This window comes from Anarrhichthys ocellatus, unplaced genomic scaffold, assembly GCF_004355925.1.
Source record: "Anarrhichthys ocellatus isolate YVR2014 unplaced genomic scaffold, GSC_Weel_1.0 scaffold2, whole genome shotgun sequence".
NCBI classification, from domain to species: domain Eukaryota; kingdom Metazoa; phylum Chordata; class Actinopteri; order Perciformes; family Anarhichadidae; genus Anarrhichthys; species Anarrhichthys ocellatus.
In genome coordinates this window covers 12,165,941-12,192,257 of record NW_022280032.1, presented here as the reverse complement: position 1 = coordinate 12,192,257, position 26,317 = coordinate 12,165,941, and the positions used below count along the sequence as shown (strand labels likewise).

At 40.7% G+C, this 26,317-nt stretch overlaps 1 protein-coding gene across 2 annotated transcripts; it reads right to left on the bottom strand.

Annotated features, from left to right (window-relative positions):
- Nucleotides 1-4,183: 4,183 nt before the first annotated feature.
- sema3e (sema domain, immunoglobulin domain (Ig), short basic domain, secreted, (semaphorin) 3E) lies at nt 4,184-25,410 on the bottom strand. 2 transcript variants are annotated; one of them, XM_031858789.1, is made up of 17 exons: nt 24,263-25,410; nt 14,276-14,439; nt 13,903-13,962; nt 13,385-13,504; nt 11,921-12,014; nt 11,517-11,633; nt 10,780-10,922; nt 10,574-10,688; nt 9,769-9,838; nt 9,541-9,685; nt 9,012-9,237; nt 8,708-8,799; nt 8,233-8,274; nt 7,832-7,998; nt 7,385-7,455; nt 6,976-7,109; nt 4,184-6,263 (listed from the first exon to the last, which is right to left on the bottom strand). In XM_031858789.1, the coding sequence occupies exons 1-17, from the start codon at nt 24,381-24,383 to the stop codon at nt 5,778-5,780; spliced, it is 2,367 nt and encodes a 788-aa protein (XP_031714649.1). In that variant the 5' UTR covers nt 24,384-25,410; the 3' UTR covers nt 4,184-5,777. The 2 variants fall into 2 exon arrangements, with proteins under 2 accessions (XP_031714649.1, XP_031714657.1); XM_031858797.1 differs by having other exon boundaries at nt 7,385-7,452.
- Nucleotides 25,411-26,317: the final 907 nt, after the last annotated feature.

The following is a 26,317-nucleotide window of genomic DNA, read 5'->3' as shown; positions in this document are numbered from 1 at the left end:
CTGTTACAGATGATGAGCTAAACATCATAATCACTCCAGATATGATAAAACAGCCCCACTAAAAGTGTCTTTATTTTAAATTGTAAAGTATTCTGTAATAGGCCACAGATATAACATACACAGTATAGTACCTTAGTAGTAATATTTCATTGGGGGAACTAATTTCATAGTTGACTTGTTTCATGCTATCATGAAATGCCATCAGCTCAGACTGCTACTGCAAATACAACAGGGTTGGTTGAGGGACAGTGTCAGACATGATTCGAAACAAATCTCCAACACACCTTTTTGCAATTTGCAAGGATATTATATGCAAATATGGATTTTTTTTTTGTTATGCATTGTTGAGGCATATTTGCAAAATTAAGATTACATTTTCTTTTGTACAGTACAGGGTCTGTGTAGCAGGATTTAGGTGGCAAAAGCAAGGTAAAGCTGGTAGTTAATCAGTGATGTATTACACATGAGACCAATCTAATTTAATCATTTACAAATGTACTATAAGACTCTTTGAAGAATGTTTCCTGAAATGTCACTAAGGGTGAAAAATCTGCTTAATACTTTAATTAGATCACTCATATAAATCCTTACTTTTACTGAGGGTGCAACATCTGTTGGCAACTAGCAGCCTCAAGCAGTGTCTCTCTCTTACTGCAGCTTTGAGTCAGGGGGCTGATTCATTCAAAATGTTGTCTTGAGCTTTGCTGTCCTCATCTCATATCTCTTCTCTACAGTTGGAGATAACTATTCGTTTCATCTTCATCAAAATATTACAGTTGTTATCTGGTAGTTTTTCATTTCCTATGATTTAGTTTTTTGTAATTTAATTCAGGGATTATAGCATATTATATCAGTGCGGTATACCAATTTCATGCAATTCTTAGATTATAATCAATTTTGATTTTGAGTTTTTTTTTATAACGATCTAGCTTTTTCAGGACAGATAGTTAGATACAGTATCTACATATCTTCAATACTTTGATTGACCTCAATTAAAAAATGAACATTTTAATATAAAATGCACATTTCCATGTTGGTAGGCATATTGATTAGACGAGTGAAGCTGCTCAGGCAACACCCAACCACTCCAGCGGAAGGTTAAATGCTTACTTCACATACTCACATCACATGCAAGGCTTTGAATCTTCAATACATACACTTTTTCAGTTAAACAAATCTTTTGGGACTATGGATATAGAGGAATTCCTGCCAGTACACTACCTGCCTGAGTGAACCACTTCAAACATTTATATTTCCTGTGTCTAAATTCATAGTAAAGCTTTTGTAAATAATGCTACACTTTATGATTTATGTAGAGCCAATATGGTGTGTTGATTGACTGAACGTGCTATTTGTTGTTTAACAGCCTTGACCAGCTGTTGGGGCGGCCACTGTGCAGAGGTCAGAGTGATGTAATGAGAATGATGTAGGGATAAAGAGATGGATTAGAGGAGAGAGCAACCTCCACAGGGACACAGATGTAGTGATTACACCCAGATTAATGACACAGCACATGCGTCACACACGTCATTCACACACATCCATGGTACGGGCATTTCCTTCACTGAACATTATGTACTTTAACGCATGCAGACACAAAGACAAGCGGCCAAATAGGCTGCTTACTTTTATATTTATACATTCTGCTGGAAAGGCATTCCAAAAAAAACAAACGCATGGCAATATGTTGTGGTTATTTTCTTGGTTGTGCTAAATAGCATTACTAATTTATGTTTGCTTTCACCGTGTTAAAGGCTTCCCTGTTTCTTACTTGCATCAGGTACCTGTCCCACTTCAAAGACGTGTTGGTCCCATGAGAGGCAAAGCCCCAAGGTGTGGGGAGCACAGAGATTCACATCACACATACGCACTCCATACGCACACACTTTTCTGTTTTCACTGCTTTGCTCACTTCTCACTCTTTCACTGATTCACTTCACCTTCTCTGCTTTACCAGCAGAAGAAAAAGGCCAGATGATCTACGTCTCCCATCTTTCTCACTCCCTCGGCTGTCCTCTCTGGGGTTTGTGAGCTGTGGGAAACATCACAGTATTATGGGTGGTAGGCATCTTTTATACATATAAACTCCTACCAGGAATGACAGCAAGGCACACACACACACACACACACACACTTGTGGCCTAGTGAATCATGTTGAATGAATGGATTTCATTTGTATTAGGCTGTATGTTATGCTTTTGGAAGCCACATGTGGGAGAAAAAAACAAAGATAATGGACACAAATAGACACATAAATAGAAAACTGCAAAATTACATTTTGTAGCGGTCAGTCCAACCTCTCCTAATGCTGGTTATTTATCGTTGCTACTAACTACAGAGGGCCAATTCTGTACCTCAGAGACAGCTGTGTCAGCAAGATAACACACAGTACATGTTGACACGCTGCTTGTGCAGTGTGGTCATGTCTATATTATTTCAGAATCCCTTTGTATTTTGTGTATTTTGTGTGTGTATGTCACAATATCTATTGGTAACAACAGTACGCCTTAGTCTCTTTTGTCCTAACCTGATATGTAATCCAGGCTACTGCCTGTGCCTCGACTGATAGTAGTTTATCAGATCACTTGATGTTTAACATTCACTTTTTGCACCTGTTGAGAACATCTAAAGATAAAGAACAAAGGCTTGACACATGAACAAATACTAAATATTATTGTAAAATTGGAGCAAATCCAACAAGGTGAATCTTTTGGAAATATTAACAGCGGGGCGCTACAATCATAACCTAAATGAAGGCTGAGCAAGTAAATCCAGAATATAAACATTTTTATTTATTTTATTTACAACAATTTATTTCTCAAACACTTTAATCCATAGTTTACAGGTCAAAATGAGAGTTTATTAAGTGAATATGAAGCAAAAGGCATGAAAGCGAGAGACATTTTGCCATAGTGGAGAGCTTAAGATGTGTGAGGTTAGAAAGGGAGAGAGATCTTTCTGTTAATTTCTGTTGAGGTTTCACTCTTATTTACACAGACATAACCATCAAGGCTTGTATATGGATGCAAACAAAATTCCCAAAAACACGTACACATACAATACACTGTACTTGTACATACTGACAGCATGTAGCGTGTTACTGGTTGTAGAGGCTCGTTTACTGTTTGTCCTCCAATGTTCATTTTCCTCTTCCTCTTTCCCTCGGTGACATTTTCACTTGTAATAAAGCGTTCTGGTGCATTGGCTCCTGATAGAAACAGCACTGCGTGGGGACGACAAAGGCTACGAGAGAAAAGGAGTGGGTTCCAACAGAGGAAAAGGAAAAGCACTGTCATCTTTACACAGTGACAGAAACATGGAGAGCAGCCTGTTTATTGTAGTAGCCTTTGACCTTTTAATCCCTTTTGTAGATCAATGAATGGATTCAGAGCATTTCCCGAAATATATGATGCCTAGAAGAAATATGTGCAACTCCAGATTCCTTTTGGTTTTGCATCTGTTCCTCAATGGCATCTATCTGTGGGGTCAGAAGCTCCATCCAGCAGTGCTCCATCCAGCTTCAGTCCCAGAAGAAAAGAAGCCTTTGAAGCTTAACTAAGAGGACCAGCCTCATACATTAGAGTGTGATTTAGTAGTGGCTACAGGGACCATTGGCTAGAGGGGGCCAGGGGCCAGAGTAACAGTTGAAACTTGACAGAGAGAGAGAGAGAGGGGTGGGGGGATGCTTTGATGAGGAGGGGAGCTGAACTGGTTCAGAGCCTGTTGCTATGGTAGCCATGTGGAATAAATCAGCAGCATGAATCCCATTCTCAAATGCCTTCAGCACCCCACCGACTCAGGTAGACCCACACAGAATTTGAATGAGCATGATAACCTAGTGTGCAGCTCACCGTGAGTAAAAAACACAATCACGAGTCCTCGCTGGTTGTTTGGATTTTGTCTTGCACCAGCAATTGGCACATTCTACAATATTAGGAAAAAAAGCAACTTCCGTAGTATCATGTTTACAGCACTTCCTCTATCAAATCAAAATATAGCATTACATAATTATGAAAATGTATGTTTTAATCTAAGTGACAACTGCACTCAGCTCTCTCTCTACCTTTTTCTTTCTGCTTCAGTGTCTGTGTGTGTGCGTGTGTGTGTGTCTGTGTGCGTGGATGTGGACTGAGTTTACATTGTCATTATTGATAGCTAACCCACAGAGGTGACACCAGGGAAGGATGGTCCATTTTTTTTAATGGCAGGTATTCATACTGGGTATAGCATATACAACATGTCCAATTTAAGTCAAAGCTCTTAGTTGAAGAATATTCAAGGAGAATGATGAGTGACTATATTAAACCTTGACTGTTTCCACCCTATTATGAAAACAGGGAAAACAACAAGGTCAAAACTCTCTAAAGTGACAAAATGAAGAGATACATAAGGCACAATATGGAAAAAGAGGTGGTCTTCCAGACTGTTTTTTAGCAAAACCCATACAATGCATTTTACTGTAACATCAGATTGTTTGATGTTTCTGTCATCTCAGGATTAACTGAATGTTCATGAGGCTGACTCATCAGTTTTGCTAATTGCAAGCTTGGGTGGTCACTCTATTTGTCTTTTTTCTTCTGGGAGAAATGTGGTGTTCTACATTGCAGTTTTGTTGTGGTAATTATGAATCCCATCTGCAACATCATTTCATGCGAACAAAAGGCGGGAAATGAAGATAGAGGAAGTGGTAGAGGGAGATAGGGAGAACAAGAAGGGAGAGAGTGAAAGAGAGAGAGAGAGAGAGAGACAGAAGGAAAGAGGAGGGTACAGCCAGCAGAGAGTGATGACTTTAAATACACAGTTATAGTTACCAGATATGCACACAAAGACCACCCTGGATTTGAGATAAATACAATATACAATACACCAAATACTGTTGGTACATTTGATCTGTTGATGTACTAAATATGGACACTTACAAGAACAATTAGATTCACTGATGGGACCACTTTTCATTTACTGTAACAATTTTCACAAGTGCTTAAATAGTAATTAATCCATTGAGGGCAGAATTATAATCAAAACATGCCTCAAATATCAATAATAGTGGCATTGCAGCATCGAGTGTATGATTTGTGCGGCTATTGTAACCACACACACCACAGGGATGACCATACTATCATCAACAATTAGCATTATCATAAAGCTCAAGGCATTATTCACTGTTCAAAAACTACAACACTATATTTTCCAGTTTATGACATCTAGAAACAGCTAAAGAACTCAAAGGATAGACAAAGAAAATAAGTTAGTAGCAAAAAAGATTAGAAGGCCTTTACCTTTAACATAGTTTTCTCTCATAATAGATTCAGTAAGAGGTTGTCATATTGAGCCATTGAATGAAAGGTGGGTTTAGTGTGGCAGTCTGTGTGCGTTTTGCTTGACAGCTGGGTTGGGCTGGGTCGGTCCACAGGAGCTTAAATATTATATTCTCTCTCTTCAGATCAGAGGCAACATAGCTAAATCAGTCCTCCATCTCTTTCCAGATCCTCTGCTGCTCTGACACTGACTTGTAATGTATTTACACAGGGTCTGCACCACATAATCAGTCTACATCACACAAAAAGGCAAAATGTTGTATTTTAAAAATAGGTGGAAACATCACAGTCAAACTACTGATGAATGTCGCTACAACAGCTAGACAGCCTGCTACAGTACTGTTGTTACTGCTCTTGTTGAAAGCAAAGTGAATACCTTTTACATGGTGCAAACACGGACTGAGTCTGACCTTTAGAGTGTGTTGGTGTGTATGTGTGTGTAGTCAATCTCTGTTCTCCTCAGGTGTCCACAGTGTGCCTGGGTGCTCGGTGGGAGTTCTCCTCTCCTCTCCCTTTTCCTCTCTTCTCGCCACTCGGAGGACCATACTTCCTTTTGGTCTTTTTGCGTTTTTTATCAGAGCACCACACTCTCTCACAGTACTCCTCTACTCTCTGAGCATCCCCATAGCCAATCAGCTGGAGAAACTCCTTGTACCACAGCCTGGAGTGGGGGCCTGGGACTGAGGATGGCCCCAGAGCCCTGGGGCTGATGCTGGGGACTAGTGGGGGGCCCATAGAGGAGGGGCAGGGAGCTGCAGCCTTATCTCCTTTCCCCATTGCTGACTCCACCCTTTCTCCCCTGAGCACGTGTAGAGAGATACGTAATAATGTGTGCACATATCCATGCTCGACAGTCTGGCATACGTACATACCAGCATCAGAGCTTCTCACTCGTAAAAACAGCAGCCCATGGGAGGTCATGATAACTCGCTCATCACCTCGAACCTATATGGTGGTAAAAACACAAAACATTTATTTCTAGCCATTGATGTTGCTATTCTTCAAGTCTATCAGTATAGACATTTCAACCACTGCTGCATTAGTTCTTCTTTCGAGAGACATTTTAATTAAAAAACCTACAGAACTGAAGGAAAAATGAAGAAACATTTGAACTTCAATAGTGCACTCAATACAGTGACTTCTGTATCTAAGTTTCTGTGAGGTATATAACCATCCCAGTTTTCTGTTTGCTGTAGGTTATACTGCATGTTTGAATATATTGTTCAAATATAAACATTTAAATATATTCTTAGAAACTTAAATTAATTTTCCATGGTTTGTGGGACTCTACTCACTTGAAAAATCAAGATAAATACCCAACAACAACACCTTCCAGAAAGAATGTCACATTTACACACGGACAGTCCACGAACCTCGCTATGTAAATGTAATACCATTCACCCCCTCTGCACTGAAGTAACAGCAGAAATAACAGTCAAACCAAAACTATTTGCATGGAAGGATATATCTAAAGGGGTAAGAGGGACCTTTTGTTTTTAGAGTGGTGTACACAATAGCAGTAAGTGGTTAATAAATATTAAATATGATTCTGACTCTTATAGTTTTAGTGTATTGTATGTATGTGCGTTTGTAGTGCAATAGCCTGTTTAGTGGGTTAACGTTTAGATTATTTTATGTACAGGTCCATCAAACTCACCTCGTGTTTCTCTCGGTCTTTTTGTAAGAACCAGATGACCTTGGCTTGAAGTGATCGAGGGACACACTCGAGTAAAGTGCTGTTGCTCTCCACACCGTACACCAGCCTCTCCTCAGCTCTTTGCCATTGTTCATCTACACACACACACACACACACACACACAAACATCGTAAAAGATGCGGCAAGAGAGATTGCAACGAACTGATGCGACCTTTCATTAGCTGACAAACAGAGTGGATTGTTCCAATCAACTGCAATGACATGGAGAGGTCATATATTTTCATCTTCAGTCTAATGCTTCTGAAGAACTGCATAATTTCCTTGCTTGTGTACAGTATTTGTCTGACACATTTGTTTGATACCAATGAATACACACATACACACACACACACTCATTTTATACACTAACCATCAATTTGCAGCCCATTGCACAGCTGGACAGCGTTGCCATGGCGAACATCCTGCCGTCTGAATCGTCTGCTGAGATGGGAGCACGGGAAGTAGAGAGAGCAATTTTGAACATGTGAGGAATGTACAAGAAACGGGTGAAAAAAATCAAACAGGGTGACAGAGAAAAAAATCACAGAAAGAGGGATGGTGATCAAGAGTGCACTGATTGGTATTAAACAACACCTGGCTATCATGTCTCTCACAGCCTGTGATAATGACTTGGCAAACCAGCCTCAGAGCACTGTGACATTCAGTGCAAGATGCTTTGATGGAACAGAACTACTGATAAAGGTGTGAACAGCTGGTATCACACACACACACACACACACACACACACACACACACACACACACACATATCTGCAAGGGGAAAATATGGTCCTGTCTCTGAGTGTGTGTGCTGTTACCTTTTGGTGTAGACTCCAGCAGGGTAGTATCTGGTGCAGGTGAGACCATCCCAGGCACAGTAAGGGTCTCTGGCCAGACAACAATCAGCACATTCGGAGCCATAGAGGTCACACTGATGCAGTCTGACTTGGGCCACTCCCACTTCTGACCCAACATACAGCTGTTGCTGTTGACCCAACAGCATGAGCACCATTAATATCAGCACACAGTTTAATTGGATTCCATACTTGTGCTTTCTGCCTTTACCTCATTCAACTGGGTTATATAGACACAAGTAAGCAACAGAACAGCTCAATTATGCCAACACAATTTAATAAAAAATGTACCAATGTTAACATCTTGTGGCTAAACAACAGAATTGCATGAGTGAACAGTAAATGGATTCACATGGTCCTCTTACCCGTTTAGGTGATATTAGGATTTCTTGTATTGGTGCTGACACCTGCAAACAGGAAACAATCTTACTGTTATTCAAAAATAAAGTTGAATCAGTGGATCGGCATATGCTATAAGAATAAAGTAACAAGAGCTGACAAAGTTATTTGTTACTAGAGGCTTCCCGTCATGCTTCTATCCATCCCAAATCAGGCCTGAATTAAAAGGCTTGCAGACTAGTTTTCAAATGTAACTGATCTCAGTAGAGTTGATATCTTCAAATCATTCTAAAGATCTCTCACAGCAGTTCTGCTGCTCAATCATACTTGTGATACTTTTGATGATGGAAAGGAAGCAAATCAGCAATCTATGTTTTCAAAATACCCCGTTATTGTGTAACTGCAGCAATAACCGACTGTGGTCTGTTTGCAGTAAAATAGAGAATTTGCTCGGTTACAGGGTCTACTTTTCTTTCACATTGTGTAGCTAAAAATGAGTACCTTGAATACTTGCAGCTCTTCCAGCAGCACCTCCTCCATAGTGTCTGTGTCTTTGTTGTAGATGGTGATAACTTTCAACACCACTGAGTCATCTAATAAAGAAGACAACAATGTACACCGATTTACAACCAGTGCAAAGATTCAAAACTGCCTCAGTATATGCAACACCTGTTTTAATATATGAGTTTATACCATCAAAATGTTGTGTGTTTGTGTTCAGAGTATCTTCTGTTTTTCTTTCATTTTTGCAATATAATGCATAAGGCATTCTGTATTACACATTATTCTTCACACGTGTGTATACCAGTGCCGATGTAGAGAACATGATAGTGTCCGTCCTGTGCTTGGACTCTATCCACGGCGATCTGGGTCAACTTTCTCCCGCCTGGCTCTATCTGCAGCAGGACAGGTCTACGGTGCTGTGGAAGGACTGGACGATGCATCACAGGATGAGAACGCACGAACCGCAAAACCTCATCAGGAAACTCCTTAGAGCTTGAGAAGCCACCTCCGTTCACTTTACTGGCACACTGTTAAAGAGAGGGTGTGACAGGAATAGAGAGGGGCAGGGACAAAGACAGATTGGTCATTCATACAAAAAAGCTGACAAAAAGCTGACATGCTATCGTTTGGCTCAGACTGGCCCTGTATGACCTGCTGAGGTAGCTACAGTAGTGCTGACATTCACCAGAGCTTTCCTACATCAACATTGTTCCTCCCAAATGGCGTCTGTCATGGACTTAGACTTGTAGAGAGTGCTGTGAATGCATAATGTTGGTACATCAGGGAATGACATCCCGTAAACATGACTTTATTCAGACTTAAAGACTCACAGATCCAGGTCGAGGGTAGGGGACTCTGTCCTCATAAGCTGTCCAGTGATGCTCAGGTCTCTCTCGGTAGGCAAATGGACCATTAAAGGCTGCTCTTATATCTTCCATGTGATAGACACATACTGCATAGCCTTTAAAAACCGCACTGCAAAAGAAGGTTTAATTAGCGATTTTATGGATGGAAAATTGTGACTGTATAGTGAAATGCTGACGTCACACTCCATTCACCTTGTTGTGCTAAAGAGGCCAAATATTTCAGGGTTGTTGCCATCCTTGTTCTTGAGCACAAACACATCCTCTGAAACACAAAATATTGAAATTAGCTGTTTGTTTGCCATACAAGGTTGACATTTTTACATGGTGAATAAAGTAAACGTAATTCCTGCCAAGCATCAGCATGATAGCACTGTCTTTGTGAGCATGTTATCATGCTGACCTGTGCTAAGTGCAGCTTCACAGAGTTGGTTGAGACAGTTTGTTGAGTACAGATAGTCTTTTGGGAGTCTAGGTCTGAAAGATTCTCCTAACAGGTTGAGCAATTGGTTAAAATTGTTCTTCTCCTGCAGCAGACGGACGGATATGTTGTTCATCCACATGGATAAAAGACTCTTTGTGGATTTTGGAAATATCTTCAGAACCGCAGGATGCCTTGTTAAATGACTTTCTAGAGTTGTCAAATATCAGCCCTTCTTTATTTCTTGATTTTTTAAATTGAAAACAGATCTCTGAGACTAGAATTTAGCCTAAATATAATACATGAGAGGAACTCACTGGGGCTTTAGTCACTCTATACATCGGCTACTGGCTGTGCATCTTATGTAAACAATCCCAAGTGTTGAAATGTGTTGCTTTAGCATACTACTAAACTGTAGGTCAGAACCACAATGTAACAAAAATCCTTCATACCACAGTGACTCTTCAAATCTTGAGGGATGTAGATGCAGATGCGTACATCAGTGTCATTCATTATAAACCTTGAATGTTAACAATACATAAATAAGATTGCATGCAAAGAGTTTCCTTGTAGCCCCACCAAGTTCATCAAAGTGTGTATCAATGCCATTTTCTCCAGCCACAGAGCAGATGAGACGAGTTTTCAGGAAGGAGCTCCATCTATTCACCAGCATTCTCTGTCCTCCTTGGTCATTCTGAGAGACGGAGGCAGATATAGAATGTGAGTGCTGCTGTACTTTGGCTGGATAATGGCCAGACATCTTTTCACAGCATTTGCATTCTCACCGCACAGACTCGGCCCACACGAGTATACACAGCCTTGTTCCCTCCCTCGGCATCCATCTCTTGCTCAGTGAAGAAGAAGTAAACTTTATCATCATCTCTGTCAGCGTTGTCAGGAATAACTGCAGACCCCACAAATTTAGGTTCTGTAGGGAGAAGAATTTGTCACAAAAGGCTTGGAATGAAACACAAAGTTAAAAACTGGTTTAGTGCAAACAGTATGCCTGTTATTTATAAGCTGTTCATTTGAAATGTATACCCATAAGGTTGTTATGGTCTCTCTTGAAAATATATAATTAATTGCCAGGCCAGAACTGAGAAAAACATATATGCAAGGGAAGATATTGTTGAACTATTTAAAAATTAAATTAAACAACACAAGCTCATGAATCATCAAATAGAACCAGTCCTGATAAGAACAGTTATATTGACAACATGTGGAAGGCACACAGTATCTACACTACTCTCGGCCAGTGTCACATTTTATTTGACGTTTATTAACCAAACAATTCAATTTGATTTACAATCATGAAACTACCAGGTTTGGGAAGGAACATAAGTATCGATCATTTATACTATCAATCATCACATCTCATGGGAATACCATCTCATTGAACTGCCACACTGTTTTTTATATATTTTTGAAAACATGCTTTGTTAAATTTGTTACCACATATTCTATATATGTTTGCACTCCCTTGCATTCAAAAGGATATCAATTTGCTGTAAAATACACCAACCATTAAGTTGCTGCTTGTCGTCTCTTTCAGTGCGTGTGTAGGTCTGGTTGTTAAGTCGACAAAACGCACCATCATTCTCCCAGTAGTCTGTGTACAGGCCAATATACAGCTCTCCTCCTAATATATGCACACACACACACACACACACACACACACACACACACACACACACACAATTAACAACAATGCATTCAAATAAATGTGCTTAAATGTGAAACCCCTTTTACTGTGATTGAAATACAGACATGAATAAACACCACAAGATGGCAGCATTGACTGGTTATAGGTCAACAAAGTAAACACATCTCCCCCATGTAGAATTGCATCCTATGAGTGAAAACATACATCACAATCTGTGCTTTTAGCTCAACTGATGGTGAGGTGATGAGTGATCAGTGTCTTACTGGAGAGCGTAGACGTGCAGGGGCTGTTGGTGTCGTATGGACAGCGTCCTCTGCCACTCATGATACTGTCTTCTTCAAGAGCAAACGGCCTGCCCTAAGAACATTAACACATGACACACAGGCATAGTTATTCATACACAAACATGCATGAAACACTCAAAAGCTGTGCCCTTGCAAAGGCTTTACCAAACATCCAAACAAACCCCAGGAGGTGGTGCGTGGAGAGAGAGACAGAGACAAAGGTGAAGGAGAGAGAGGAGGGATCAGAAAGTGATGGATGAGAAAGAGGAAGAAAGACAGATGAGACCAGGAGTGATGGATGACCGAATGAAGGATGTTTGTCTGGATGTGTATAACCAACATAGTGAGTTCACTACTTCTAGTCTTCTGCTCCCATTACCCCACAGCAGGCGGCAGAAACGCACGTGTGCAGACACACACTCACACACACATACATAGAGAACTCCCTATATAACCACAGATTTTATCTTGTGGGCCACCACAGTGTTTATGACTGTCACTGGCAGAACAGAGGGGATGTCATACATTGATTTACGAGTATCCCCAGAACCCCACTGTGCTGTGACTGCTCCCCGCATAAGAAGTCTGGGTTAAACTCATCCATCATATTACAACAAAATCAAACGTAAAATAGGTCAAATAGGCTGATACAATATTACCCTACATTAAGTAATCTGGAATGTGGGCTGTTTTTTTGTTGTTGTTTTGGCCTATGGTGCATTAATACTTACGTAATTTGTTACTCAGTGGTCTGCTTGGTAAATGGCAAAAGTATTTTCTCATTAATCGTTATGTAAATATTATTCAGCTCATGCTTAAGGGTCATTGTAATCTCATACACCAAGTATAACATTTTTATGAGGCAACCTTGTTAAGTATTCTTAACAAGGTTAATATATATATATATATATATATACCGTATATTATATATGGACCCAGTTTTGCTCACTCTATGAGCATTCCAATGATATGAGTGATGGTTAAGAGTGGCTGGCCTTTTTCCCTGTTTACTCTGACAGCAATAGTGTCAGCTTTTTTCACTAAAAATGAGAACCTTGTATAGAACAATCCTCTCCCTCTAAGGAAAACAAAAACTCCACCCTCTCTTACTGTTTTTTCCGTCTCCACCTCACATCACTTCTTGTTGCTAGGATGTTATACACTCAATGACAGTAGCATGAGATTAGTAGCTCAACATTCCATCTGTACTAATAGTTCTAGGAGCTCTTGGCTAAAACATCAAAACAGTGTGAAGAAGATTTTGGCTACTCCAACTAAAGAGACAAGTGTGTACAGCAGAGGAGCATGATGCAAAATTTGGCTGACAGTATAATGATGAAATATGCAACATTTTCATTAAAATAAGGAGCAGGAGGAACCCTTTTCATAGCACTTGAATATTTGGTTGTTAAACCAAACTCTAATTCTGTCTTTGGGACTCACCTGCCCAGTGTGTCCCACTCTCACCAGGACACAGATGGGGTTAAAGGCTCCTGTTCCACAGACCAGCAAATGAGTCTGGTTGTACTGTTGCAAGACCTTGATGTAGTTAGCACACTCCGACTGTTGGAAGAGATACAGAGATGAAGCAATGGGTGGGGAGGAGGGTTGTTGGGTGAGGATATATGAGGGTGAGTGAGGCCAGCAGAGAAAATGATGTACTGGAAAAATTCCAGGCCTTTTACGGCCTCATCAATAACATCAATACTTCAGGTTAAACAAAGGTTAATGAGCACCATGAGATATGTAAATCAATCAATTAATTCTGACAGTATCTATCTCTATAATGGATGTATCTACCCGCATATCAAATTGATTTGACTGCATATATACATGCCAAGTTAATGCACATTATTAACTGGGCATTTGTGCTTTACTCTTGAAAATCAATCTCATCCATTCTACCAATGCCCAGTTGAGAACATGTATTTGTATGCAGTCATGTAGACCATGTCCCGTACCTTTTCCCTTCCCTTCATCAAACACTCCTCGATCTGAGATTCTGTACTGGCCCATTGGATCTGTGGGAAAACACAGTCACGCTCATATTTACAATGAAGATGTTTCAACATAAATAAATACAAATACATGAAATATTTTTTACACAAATAGTTAGGTGTATATTATGTTCACTGCTAATAATCTCACAGAGGTATCGTGCCACCTTTTCAATTTCTAATTTGAAAAAAGACTCAAAGTTATAGTGCTGTTTTGCACTGATAACAGTCCTATGAAGATGCACACATGCACAAATATTTTGGCTAACCTATGGCCCTATGGGTGTGTGAGTTACAACTTGTCTCTCTTTCTAGTGAAAGATGAAAGCAGGCCTACCTCTCTGTGGTGTGTGTTGACCCGGTCCAGGCTCAGGGAGAACAGAGCATTCTTGGCCCCAACATAAAGCCTCCCATGGCCCTCATCCAGCAGCATGGTCTGGGGCTGAAGAGATGCTGTCCCATGTCCCTGGAACACCCAGGTCCTGTTTAGCTGCCAAAGCTCTGCAGACGACAAAGCACGCACAAAGAGATTAAGAAAAAACAATACACAGAAGCAACACAATAGAGGTCTGCAATTAAGCAATTTCAGCTAGAAAGATACAGATAGGTAGAAAGATTTCAAACACCCTCGTCTTTATTCTTGCCTGTACTAACCAGCAAGATTACATTTGACCAAACATCAAGGGATTTCTAACAGCTCCAATAACCTGCGTCTATGTCCCAAATGGCCCAATGGCCAAGGGCACATTGCAACATGTGTTTCTGATTCATAGCTTCCCCAAGCGGGGGTCAAAGAGCAGCAGCAGGGTTATCTTTATATCTCACCTCTCATGTGGCATCTATGCTTCCTCTCACCCAAGTCAGCTACGCTTCTTTGTGTCATTGGCTTGGTCATAAATCTACAAAGCGTCTTGTTTTTACCATCAGTAAAAGTTCACATGGCATAAAAGAGTACCGGCCACTCAAAGTCAACCTCCCATGCACCAGTACGTGCCGATAAACTAATACTGAGAGAAGAACGATAGCAACCATGAACGCACTTTGCAGAAGCAGGGATGGAAGAAGTGGGATATGAGTCCTGGGAAAGATGTTGAGATTAATAGGAGGGACATTTGATGTACAAGCCAGGGTTTATGGACACTTTTACCAGGAGGAAGCAGTTTTATCAGACAGGAAACAGAACCAGTCTCTTTATCAGCCATTAGTTTTAGATCAGCTGACACTCCCTGTCAGTCTTGCTTTAGGTGTTTTTAAATCCTACTTTAAAACAGAAGCAGTGGACCATGACAGATATGTCATGAAATATAAATGCACACTCATCAAATTGCACACCAAGCAGACACAGATAGTCTACATGCACACATGCAACGCCACCCAGTTGTATGATTGAAACTGACAAGCCATTCCTCTATACCTGCTCTTTGTGAGCTTCTGGAGAGCATGAGGGTGAAAGGATTTAAACAAAGTGCTGAGGCCCCAAAGGTGTGCACTTCCTCTGGCGTGCATTGGCCTGAAAAACCTTTCATTAACACATGACCGGGTTAGACTGGGTGTCCTTGTAAAAGACGAAATGGGGATCTGGTGTGTGTTAGCACAACTTTTGAAACCTCAGACAGATTTAAGCAGTCAAGCCAGGGTTTGCGAACAAATTTATAGCACTAGCATTGCTCATGCTGTATTCTCTCCATTTGGTTTTACTTTCATCCACATGTGGCAAGAGCTTTAGGGGTAAAATGAGAGGAGACCAACAACACCACCTGGGGAATTGCACCCCAGGAAACATGGACTTAAGAAGCTTAAGATATTGTTTTGAGAATTGACAAGGCACACCGATTCATTACCGATTGGAAGTAGAGAAGTGTTTTGTAAAATGAACCAAAGGTTTTTTTTAAGGAATCAAAAGCAATCAAATGAGCATGGATGAGAGCTGCGGGGAGGAAATATTAATGAACAAATGAAAATGACAAAAACCAATAAGGGATTAAAAATAATTTGTTATTATAAATTAAGCTTAAAAAGGCCTTACTGAACACTCTAAAAGTACATCACAATCTTTAATATTCTAAAATGTCCTGTCCAACATAACTAAGCAAAACTGCAGGATTTAAGTTGAGGCCACTGGTGGGGAGGCAGACTACACTGAGGAGTGCCCAGTGGTGCCACCAGTCACTCACCATAGGTGCAACACAACTATCCCCACAACAGAAATTGTGCATTCTACACTCATATCCCAGTGCACATGCATGCCACTGGCAAGAGTCACTCACTGTAGGAATGACAACAATGGCGTATCTGTAACACAAAACACTACCAGCCACCACAGAGACAGGACAGAGGCCAAAAAACAAAGAGGCTATGCCAACAAGTGCCCTTTATAATCTGGCCCTGATTAGGGAATTGGTTGGGGGAGGAGCCAGCCTTAGGGCTGCGTTCACAACACCCTATGCTGCATTCACTACTTGGGGAGCATTCCACACATCAGGCCATCTGTGCACTGCTCTTCAGAAAACTCCCTTTAAATGAAGAGAGAGTAAAACAAATGGCGACCACCAGCATGATTGTAATACTATGCCAACCTTACAGCTACCTCAAATAATGCTGAGATGTCGTTAAATGCAAGGGTTACAGGGGGTAATTGTATGATTTGTTTTCCTAGCATCTGTATATTTTTTGTGATACTTGATCTCCAAGATAGAAAGAGAGAATGTTTATCCAATTTTTGTAGATTACTCAGAGCAATGGCATACACTCTGTAGAAGGTTTTATTTGTTTAACATAGGATTAGATATCCACAGGGGAGTGGGTGACTGTGTATATTTTGTTGCTATTAAGATTTCTACGTTGGAGACAAGCGACTGTTTGTTTGAGTAGTATTGGATCTCGGGTGGTTAGGTGGCAGAGACTGAGGGGATGTGGCAGTGGCGTTCTGCCAGGGCTCAGACATGCTTCCTGTAATTATCTAATCCACACACACTTGGAGCTCTTTCTCTCCCTCTCTCTTAGTCACACACATGCATGCACACACACGCACGCACGCACACACACACACACACACACACACACACACCCACACACACACACACACTGTCTCTCATCTCTATCTTCCGTCTGAGCTACGTTGAATTTGTATTGAGGATAGTAAACAACTCAACTCCAACTTTTCCACAAGTGTTAGGCTGATCTCTCAAACAATCAGCTCCTTCTTCATGTGAAGTTGAATCTGCTACCACTTATTTAGATGACAGACGTGAAAGGCTATTTAAAGGGATGGAGTAAACAGTCCACGAGCCAAACCCTTTTATTTTCATCTACTTTTCACTTGTCTTTTTTAATAATCTTGAGTAGCAGCTGATTTGTATGGAGACATGCAGTACATACAGCAAACAAGCTGTTTTGCTCTCTCTCACACACAAACACAAATACGGATACATTTCGTTCTATAATTTTGTTTAAATGTGTAGAATTGTAAATATGATAATTTAGATGTCTTCAACTCTAAACTGGAATGTTTCCATGTCATGCTCATGTGGTTAAACAAAAAGAGGAAACTATAACAATGATCAGCTTCAAAGGAAAGAGAAAAAAGGAGAGAGAATGAAAGAAAGAAAGTTCCATTCCCACCAGTATGCAAATACAAGTGAAAAGAAACTATAATCCAACACATTCTCACTCCCAACTCATTAAAGACCAACACTAAGTCAGTGGCCCTAAGGTTCAAACTATGACACTCTTGCCCTCCAGCATTGGTTTTGGACACGTCATGGACGGCGTGTCAGTTTAAACTCGTTACATGCATCTTGTCTTTTCAAAATAAAGTTCCATCTTCACAGGAAGTTAGGTTTAGGAAAAAACACACTTTAGTTTAGTAAAAGAATGTGATTGACGTTAACTTAAGACTAACAACTCAAGTAACCACCAAGTGACAAATGAGTCATATGCTACTAACATGAGTCACGTGACTAACGACTGACATGACAAAGTGTGAACATTTACTTTTAGTTTAGCACCAGACATGAACAGCTAACCTTTTTTTTCCCATTTTGTCACATGAGGCGTTACTCACGTGATTCATTTGTCACTCGATAGTCACTTGAGTCAGTGGTCCAGTTAAGTCCACCATGCTCTTTCCTTAGACCTTACTAAGTGGTTTTGTTGCCGAAACCTAATTTCCTGTGAAGACAGAAGGTTTTTTTTGTAACAAGCTGTCACTCACATGTGCAAAACTGATGCTGCTTCATAGTTTTAAGCATAGGAGCACTGACCAATCTGCATTACAGCGGTCTCATGGACGAAAGTCCTGTGTTTGTTTGACCCATCCACCGTCTCTCCCACCCGCCCTAAGTGGAATATTGCATACTTTATACTCCTTCTGTTGCTGTGAGCATCTAATAATGACACGGGTGGGTTTACGTTGGAGTTAGTTGAAAGCTCTGTGCGTCGCATACAGATGTTAAAGCTCCGTACGTCAGTATCAGATGCCCTGACCAAGTTTCAACATTTGACGAGTTGGAAGTTGTAAAATCTAATTTATAATAAGGTGTTGATTAATCAGCTTACACAGAATTTCAGAGTTACAATTAAACATGGATGCGATTGCACTGACAAACCGAGATACAAACAGAGATTACAATGCTGTTTAAAAGGTTTCTTCTCTGTGATTATGTGCACCGGTTACAGACAGTTGAGGCCACTGCTTAAACTGAAGAAGGGAAAGAGGGGATTTCCGCAATTCCCCTTTCTCTCTCTCTCTCACTCTATCTTTTCTCCAAGTTTTTCTTGCCATCTGCAGCCAATGAGGGCTCCTTAGCCGTAAGCTAAGGAGCTGAGAAGAGGAGGGTGTTCCTCCATCAGCAACTGAGCCAGGGAGACACATGGCCCTACTGTGATCTCACTTCAAATGGAAAACACAGGGAAAAAGGACTCCCTTAAGACAAACACTTTCCTCGGCTGTCTGAGGAGTGCTGAGAGATGCCCGAGAAGATATGGTAAATATTCATGTTTAGTCAAAGATAAATGCACACAGGAGTTCACATAAAAGATTCCTCAGGAAACTTAAAAACACAAATTGTATTTGCTAATACACACATTTCATTTCAGAAGTAAAACTAGTGGTAGGCAGTCTCATATTTCCAGTGAAAAAAGCGTATGTAGGTTTACGTATTGAGTTATGGGAGTTGTGGCGGAACAGAAACAAAGAGAATGATTGGAGTGGGCTGGAGTTAAAGTTGACTTGAATGAGGAGGGAGTCTGTTCACCTCGTGCCGTCAAGGCCTGAGACTGGAGCCCCTGGATGGGGAGGGGGTCAGGAGTTGGAGAACTGGCGTGTGATGCTATTATCGGTTTACAGCCTCGTGTTCCCGTATCCTCTTGTGTGTGCGGGGAGAATGATGTCACAGAGAAAAATTAAAGCCACATGGAGAGAGAGAGAGAAAGAGAGCAGCGCATGTTTCTCTGTAATAAAGACTAAGTGTAAGTCTGTGACCTGATTGATGTTATAAATCAGGGGTGCACATTTACAACTGACAGTTTATTTTGTTATTGGACCGAACAGTTATATACATGCAGTGATCCCATACAGTATGTGTGTCACAAAGTCCATCTACATCAGCTCCAAACTATATTTCCTCAAATATAGTACATGTATATAACTTTGGAGCCCAACTCAATTAGTTATTGATGTGGGTTACTGTGTGTCAATGCATGAATGTCAAAAGAAAAAATGTAAACAGATTTTGATATGTGCTGTGGAATATCTAAAGCAATGTCAATACAGAAAAAAAGGTTTGCTCAGTTCTTTAAGCTGCAGAACACAGTGAACACATTTAGATTTCTTTGCTGTATTTGTAAGTGCATTAGTTCTAACGTTTATTACCCTTTTAAGGTTATTATAAGTTTAACCAACAACTTGAGTAGATATATTCCGTTTTGTTTCTTCTCTATCTCCCACTAGTTGGCATAACAAAATAACAAGCATTGCTTTTAACTGCCATCCTACTAGCAATTGTCATTTCTGTGTCTTGAAGTGCTCACCTCAGTTGTCATCTGTCATCCTCTTTTTTCCCCCCTTTCTTATAATATTGCAGCATTCTCTCTGAAGACTTTTTGTGCCTTCTCTTTTTTATCCAGGCCCCACACTTTACTCATCTCCTCTCCCTGATCCCTTCACCGGGAAAAGGTTAGAAAGGATATTAGAGTTTCACCAGCTGCCTTCCCCTCCGGACATCTCATTAATGAACTGCAGAGCACACGTAACACAATGGGAGAGAAAAGGAGGCTGAGATGTACACAGACAAAATGAGAAAGTGAGAGAGAGGTGAGAGTGGAGCGGAGGCGGTTGAGAAAATATCTCTTTTCCTTTGCTGACCTAAAAGGCGTGATTTATCTAATCACTGCCATAACCTCCATTTTCCAGTGGTTTTATGTATAAGGTATATGACTGCCCTATGGCCATAATCCAATGTGGCAAATGTTAATTATAGGGTGCACATGTAGGTGGAAGAAAGTCACAAATTTATATAGAAAACAATAAAAAATAAAAAAAATCCCCCCTCATTCATTTCATTTTAGGCAGACACAACTTGAGGCCATACTGGTATTCCCCATCTCACCTTCAGAAGACAGTCACCTACAGCCACATCATTTCAAGGTTGTAAAATATAGAGAGAGAGAGCGGTTTCTTGTCTGGAGAGGAAGGTTTAAAATTACAGCTCAAAGGGGGTTTTCATACATACAGTAATTGCTACCTGAGTAGCCCCTGTGTTCACACATGCACGTACCTCAGCCCCTTCTGCTTAAATCTCCCAATTTTACAGTAAATGCTGAAGAAAATAAATAGGTTAAGTATTTGTTGAACAATGTATATCCAGAAGCTTAATGTGCTTACCTATATTTTCAGTCATTCCATTTTTGAAGACTATACACATACATCATGTATGAGTAAATCCAGCTGCTAAGTGCTTTAACCAACTTTTGTTTACATTTTCAATGAGGTAAATGTTGGGTTGAAATAGGGAAAGCACATGTGTTTATTTATATAGGTGAACATATACAGTATGATGTCAGAACAGCTTAGCATCACCAGATAACTTTATTCACCTTCACAGATCTGTTGAGGAAAAATATTTATCCCTAAATCATTACGACTTTTCAGTAAAAACATCTTTGGCAGACATGCTGAAGGTATGCATGGTCAATTGAATTATTGTGAAATGGCTATGTTTTATTCTGTGTGCTTGACATCGCTGCCCTCATGAACACTTTTACTTGTCTGACACATGTTTTTGGGAGAGAAAGATTGACTGTAATGTTAATATGTAGGGGGTTTTGGGGGGATTCTTTCAAGATGTTTTGCTACAAACAGAAGCAAGAGCATGCAGACTCTCTCAGCTATGAATAATTTAGTTTTAATATCACAGTTTTCTTTAATTTCTTTATCAGATAATAATTTCTGTAAGGGCACATTACCAGAGCAGTTATTGACAGGTATGGACAGGTACCTATTATATGGGTTTTAAGCTTCAGTAAATCAGAAAATCATTATTCATCTAAAACACTAGACTGAATTGAAATGATGGAATCAACAGGATTTGAATGTCCAACACAAGTGCAAAGTTAACTAAGCAAATATATCAAACTATGCAGATGTGCAAAGATTTTAGAAGTGTCTTTGGTCTGATTAGGTCAATACTATTACAAAAACTGCTGTATTACACTCCCTGCAGCTCAAGCCAAGCATGATGACAGTGCTGTGGAGGCAACAAAATAAGCTTGGCCACCTACCTGCAGCCTGTCAAGAACCTGACACATGCTATCTGCATAACAGCTTCATTAGCAGCAGAATTCATGGTCATCCGAAAGGAAGAGCTCATTTCACTCCACAGGCTACAAGACTAGGACGATGCAGATCCAAATCTGTGACCAAAGGCACACAAATGAAACAAAACAAACTTTTCTATTCTGCTATGTTGAGCACATCTCTCTGCAGGGCATTTCTATGTGTAAGAAGTCAGGATTTAGGAAGTTTGATTGGCCAAAAGTCCAAGCAATTTGAGGTCTTTAGCTTGTGTTTAATGTCTTCGGAAGCTGTGTAGTCAAAGATTAGGTTCAATTACTTCTACAGACATCTGTGAGTCTGTGATTGTAACTCAATACTCCATATGAAATAGGTAATAACCTTTTGGAACTGAAGTTAATCGGGGAGTAGGCAAATAATGTAGAGATGAATGGGATCAAAGAAATCAAGTGCAGATGGAAATCAAGTGCAGATGGAAAAATCTCCCCTGGTCCAGAAGTCTAGACAAGAAGATGGGGAATAGATGAAAGAGACCTCTAATAATGATTCCACACCATGTGTGAGGTGTGGTTAACATCAAAGCATACAAAGATCCATACTTAATGGTAGAAAGGCCGTCCTTGAGACACATGATAGTGTGCTCAAAGGAATTAGTTTCCAGAAACTGGAGAAAGTTGATCTGATATATTATTGAGATCTGCCCATGTGACCAGAAGCTGGTAAACAAATATTTCTGCAGTTATATTATCAACTTTTATTTCCCATTGTAAATCTTAATGTCAAAGAATCTAGTTTTGATACCATATGTTATGGTAATATTAAACCACATACCTCTCGGTCTCCCTGAACTACATCCAAGTCATTGGTGTGTGTGGAATTCACACTATTCTACTTGTGCACTTGTGTATGTGTCTGTCTGTGTGTTTGTGTGTGTGTGTATATAGGTGTGTGTGTGTGCGTGTGCGTGTGTTTGGGTGAGCCAACGGGTGTGTGCAAAAACCACTGACAAAACCCATGAGGTATATATTATGGCTTATATGTTTTTCATTCCATAATGATAGAACCCAACTGCAGCCATTTCATGGTGCTCTGTGCTAGCCAGAACATGTAGTAGCTTTTCAAAGGAGAGAGAGAGAGAGAGGGAGGGGGGAGAGAGAGAGAGAAAGAGAGCTAAGATGTCAATCACCTCAACAGCTTTCCCCTCAGGTGGTTAAGGAATTAGTCATAACGAATATTGATGTGGTATTTATGACTAAGCACATCAGCACTGATCTGCTCACTTTTCTTGTCATATGAGCTTTGCATTACTGTGGACAAAAGAGCCAACCTCTTCTTCTCCTTATCTTCTCTCAATTTATCTTTCAACTTCATTAAGTTTATATTTCCATTAAGTCTCACTAGAAAAGTGTATTAATGTAATTATTTATTTATTGTAGATATGCACATCATAATTCATAATAATTGCAAACCCTCTTCAAAGATGAACCAGACTTGTCAACTCTTCCGAATCACACCACCGTTTGTATGTATGAGTTACTGACCAAATTCCACACCTATATTCAACCATGACTAACAGGCTTATGTGGAATCATCACCTTCTGTTGCTTTAGAGATCAAAGATACTGTGTGCAAAAGCCAATGTTTACGAAAGAGTTTTATCTATAGAGATAAAACCACCATTATTGTCCAAGAGATAAACGACCATCAGGCCGCATACCAGTGCATGCACATCCATATCACACACTCCCACACATGTAAACAGGCACACACAAACACTTTTCTCTCCGCAGCCGCGTCCATTCCCACGTCCAAAAAAAACCACCACCATCGCTCTGCCGCTATGTCATGAGAGACAGCCACATTGTGGATTCTCAGCCCACATGGCCGAGGAACCAAAACAAACTACAAGGAGACTGAAAAAAGCATGCACTTCACAAAGTCAGAGCAGAAGTCCGATCAAACCCTGCATAGTTCTCTCAGGCTGAAACATCTTCAATGACCATGTGGTTACGTGATAATGATAACCTGCGGCTTCTTTTGCTCGCTCACAGTGGATGCCGCTTCTCTGACTTTACTTTTTTTTAAAGCACACTTTCTGTGTTCGAGCATTTTTGGTTCTATGTTGTATTTTACACAATATCTTGAAGAGAAATATGTAATTCACTTGTTAAATCAGATTGAAAAAAGCAATTTTTAACATTCATTTTGTTAATTTTAGTAGTACCAACAGAAATGTCGCAATGAAATCTGCTATAAATTGGGAGCAGAGGTCTATTAAAATGTGAACAATTCTGTTCTGTTACACCCGTCTTGTTCTCAGTCTGCACTAAAGGCACTGAACAGAGAATGCTAGTTTTGGTTGAGGCTGTATTGAGTATTCCTGATAGTTTAACACACTGTGCTGCATCACCCGAAGGCTGACTTTGCCTTTATATTGATGCAGCACAACAGAGCATCTAAATTTATGCAACATAGCAATGTGCTGCTAAAGAAGATTTAATGTAATAAAAGAAACACATAGGTATTACTTACCTGTGTGAGAGAGCCGTATCCTTGGGTAGATGCTGCGGGCTGTGTGAGCCGTGCCGAGCAGAACAAAATACAACAGCATCAGTGTCAGATACACAGTCCGTATGCACTCTGCCATCCTCATTGAGAAACTCTCTCCACGTTCATCTACACAGAAATCCTGCAAGTCCACTCAATATGGGCAGCAAAGTCCATGGGAAAAAAAAGAAAGTATTTTTGCTGCAAGTTCCTGCAAACAATGTTTAATAAGAAATAGCAATCCAACAAAAGTCTACTTGGAGGTAACTGTCCATTTTCTGACTATCACCACAATGTGTATCTACTAGGTGTATCTGCAGCTTCTATACAGTCCCTGCTTTCTCCTATAGCAGCCTGATGAAAGCTGCATCCACCCACTACCTCGCTGGACAGGATAGTGCTCTGGCTGTTATCCTTGTTTGGTCTCAGTAACCAGGGAGAAAAGAAGTCCAGTTGCTACATTCACGCCGCAGTGCCCACTGCTCTCTGTCCATATGTCAGTCCGTCTGTTTGTTTGTCTGTCTGTATGCCCAGCTTAGATCAAGTCTTTGTGATCTGATGACAGAAAAAATATAAAATAATAAATCAAGCCTATGAATTCCACAAAGGTGTTGGAGCTGATTTGTAAAACCTCAGTGCATTTGTGTTCCCCAGCAGGCAGGAAGGCAGGCAGGCAGGCAGGCAGGCAGGCAGGCAGGCAGGCAGGCAGGCAGGGCTGGAGCTGCTTTACTGTATCCTCAGGCTGCGTTCCTCCTCTTGGGTCCACTGGAGCTAGTCATTCTCTGGACGGAAGCCCAGGAAAAGGCAGAGTGGGAGAGGGGAGGAGTGGGGAGCCTCGTGCCTGGCGTGCGGTCTCCCTGCACTGGGCAAGAAAGTGAAGCTCTCCTAACTCTGCTCACGCTCCAACGGTCAGGGAGGATCCAAACCTCACCTCAAACCTCAGTGAGTGCAGTTAAGATGGCTTCTACCACGGCTACTGATCTGGGCAGAGGCCACCTGCCTCTGCGTGGTGTGTCTGAGTAAAAGCCTGTGTGTGTGGTTGGTAATGAGGGGAGGGTGTATCAGCTTGAAAGGCTGAAAATTCTGGATCGTCTTGAGATCTCTCTCTCTCTCTCTCCCTCCCAGGCAGCTGGATTAAATGTGCTGTGTCTCCCAGGCAGGCTCAGTACGACTCTGCCCTTCTCTACTGTAAGAAATACTGCCTCTCATGTCTTTCTACAGACCACCCCTTGCTTCTCCTCTCCCCTTGCCATCCTCCTTCACCACCTTCTTTATGCTCCTACCTCCACTGCATTAACATAAACCCTGAGCCAAGGTTTTCAGCCTCTTAACTCAGGCACTTTTTTTCATTTTCAATTATTGCCCTCTTTGTGTTTGTTTCCATGTGGATAGTCATTATCACTGTTACCATGGATTTTCATGTACAAGGTTTCTTTCATGCCCTGCCCATTAAATCTCTCCTTCTGCTTATCTACAGTATCTACCTACCTCTCCCACTCCTCAGTTCTGTAAAACCTAGTTATTACTTTGTCCTTCCTTAATGTATCCTACCATGTCTGGCTTTTTTGTCTGTCCTACGGTATTCTGTCTAAATGATTTACTGTCTACATCTGTTTGTCTATGTGTACATTTTCTTGTGAGTACAGACATTCAGGTATTGTCAGTACTGTGTAAAACATGTACATGTCGAACTTATTGATATGCAGTCTTGTGTTGTGTCCGTGTAGTCTTTTATGTTGTCTCAAGGTCCACAGCTTTCTGAACCCAAACACACTCAAAAAAGAAAACGAAAAATGTACAAGATGTGAATCATTATTGAATTTTGCACATGTCCCTCAGGGAAGTCCCACAGGCGTCCAGTTACTGGAGCAGAGCGTTGTCTGTCTCCCGCAAAGCCCTTTGTAATACATCTGTTTCTCTCTGTCTCTCTCTCATGGCTCTGGTGACACCAACATGAAGTCATGCTTATCCCTAGCATGGAACGTTGCATCAGTCTGCAAAGAAAACATTTTTTATTGTTGTTTGTGACTCTGTGAATGA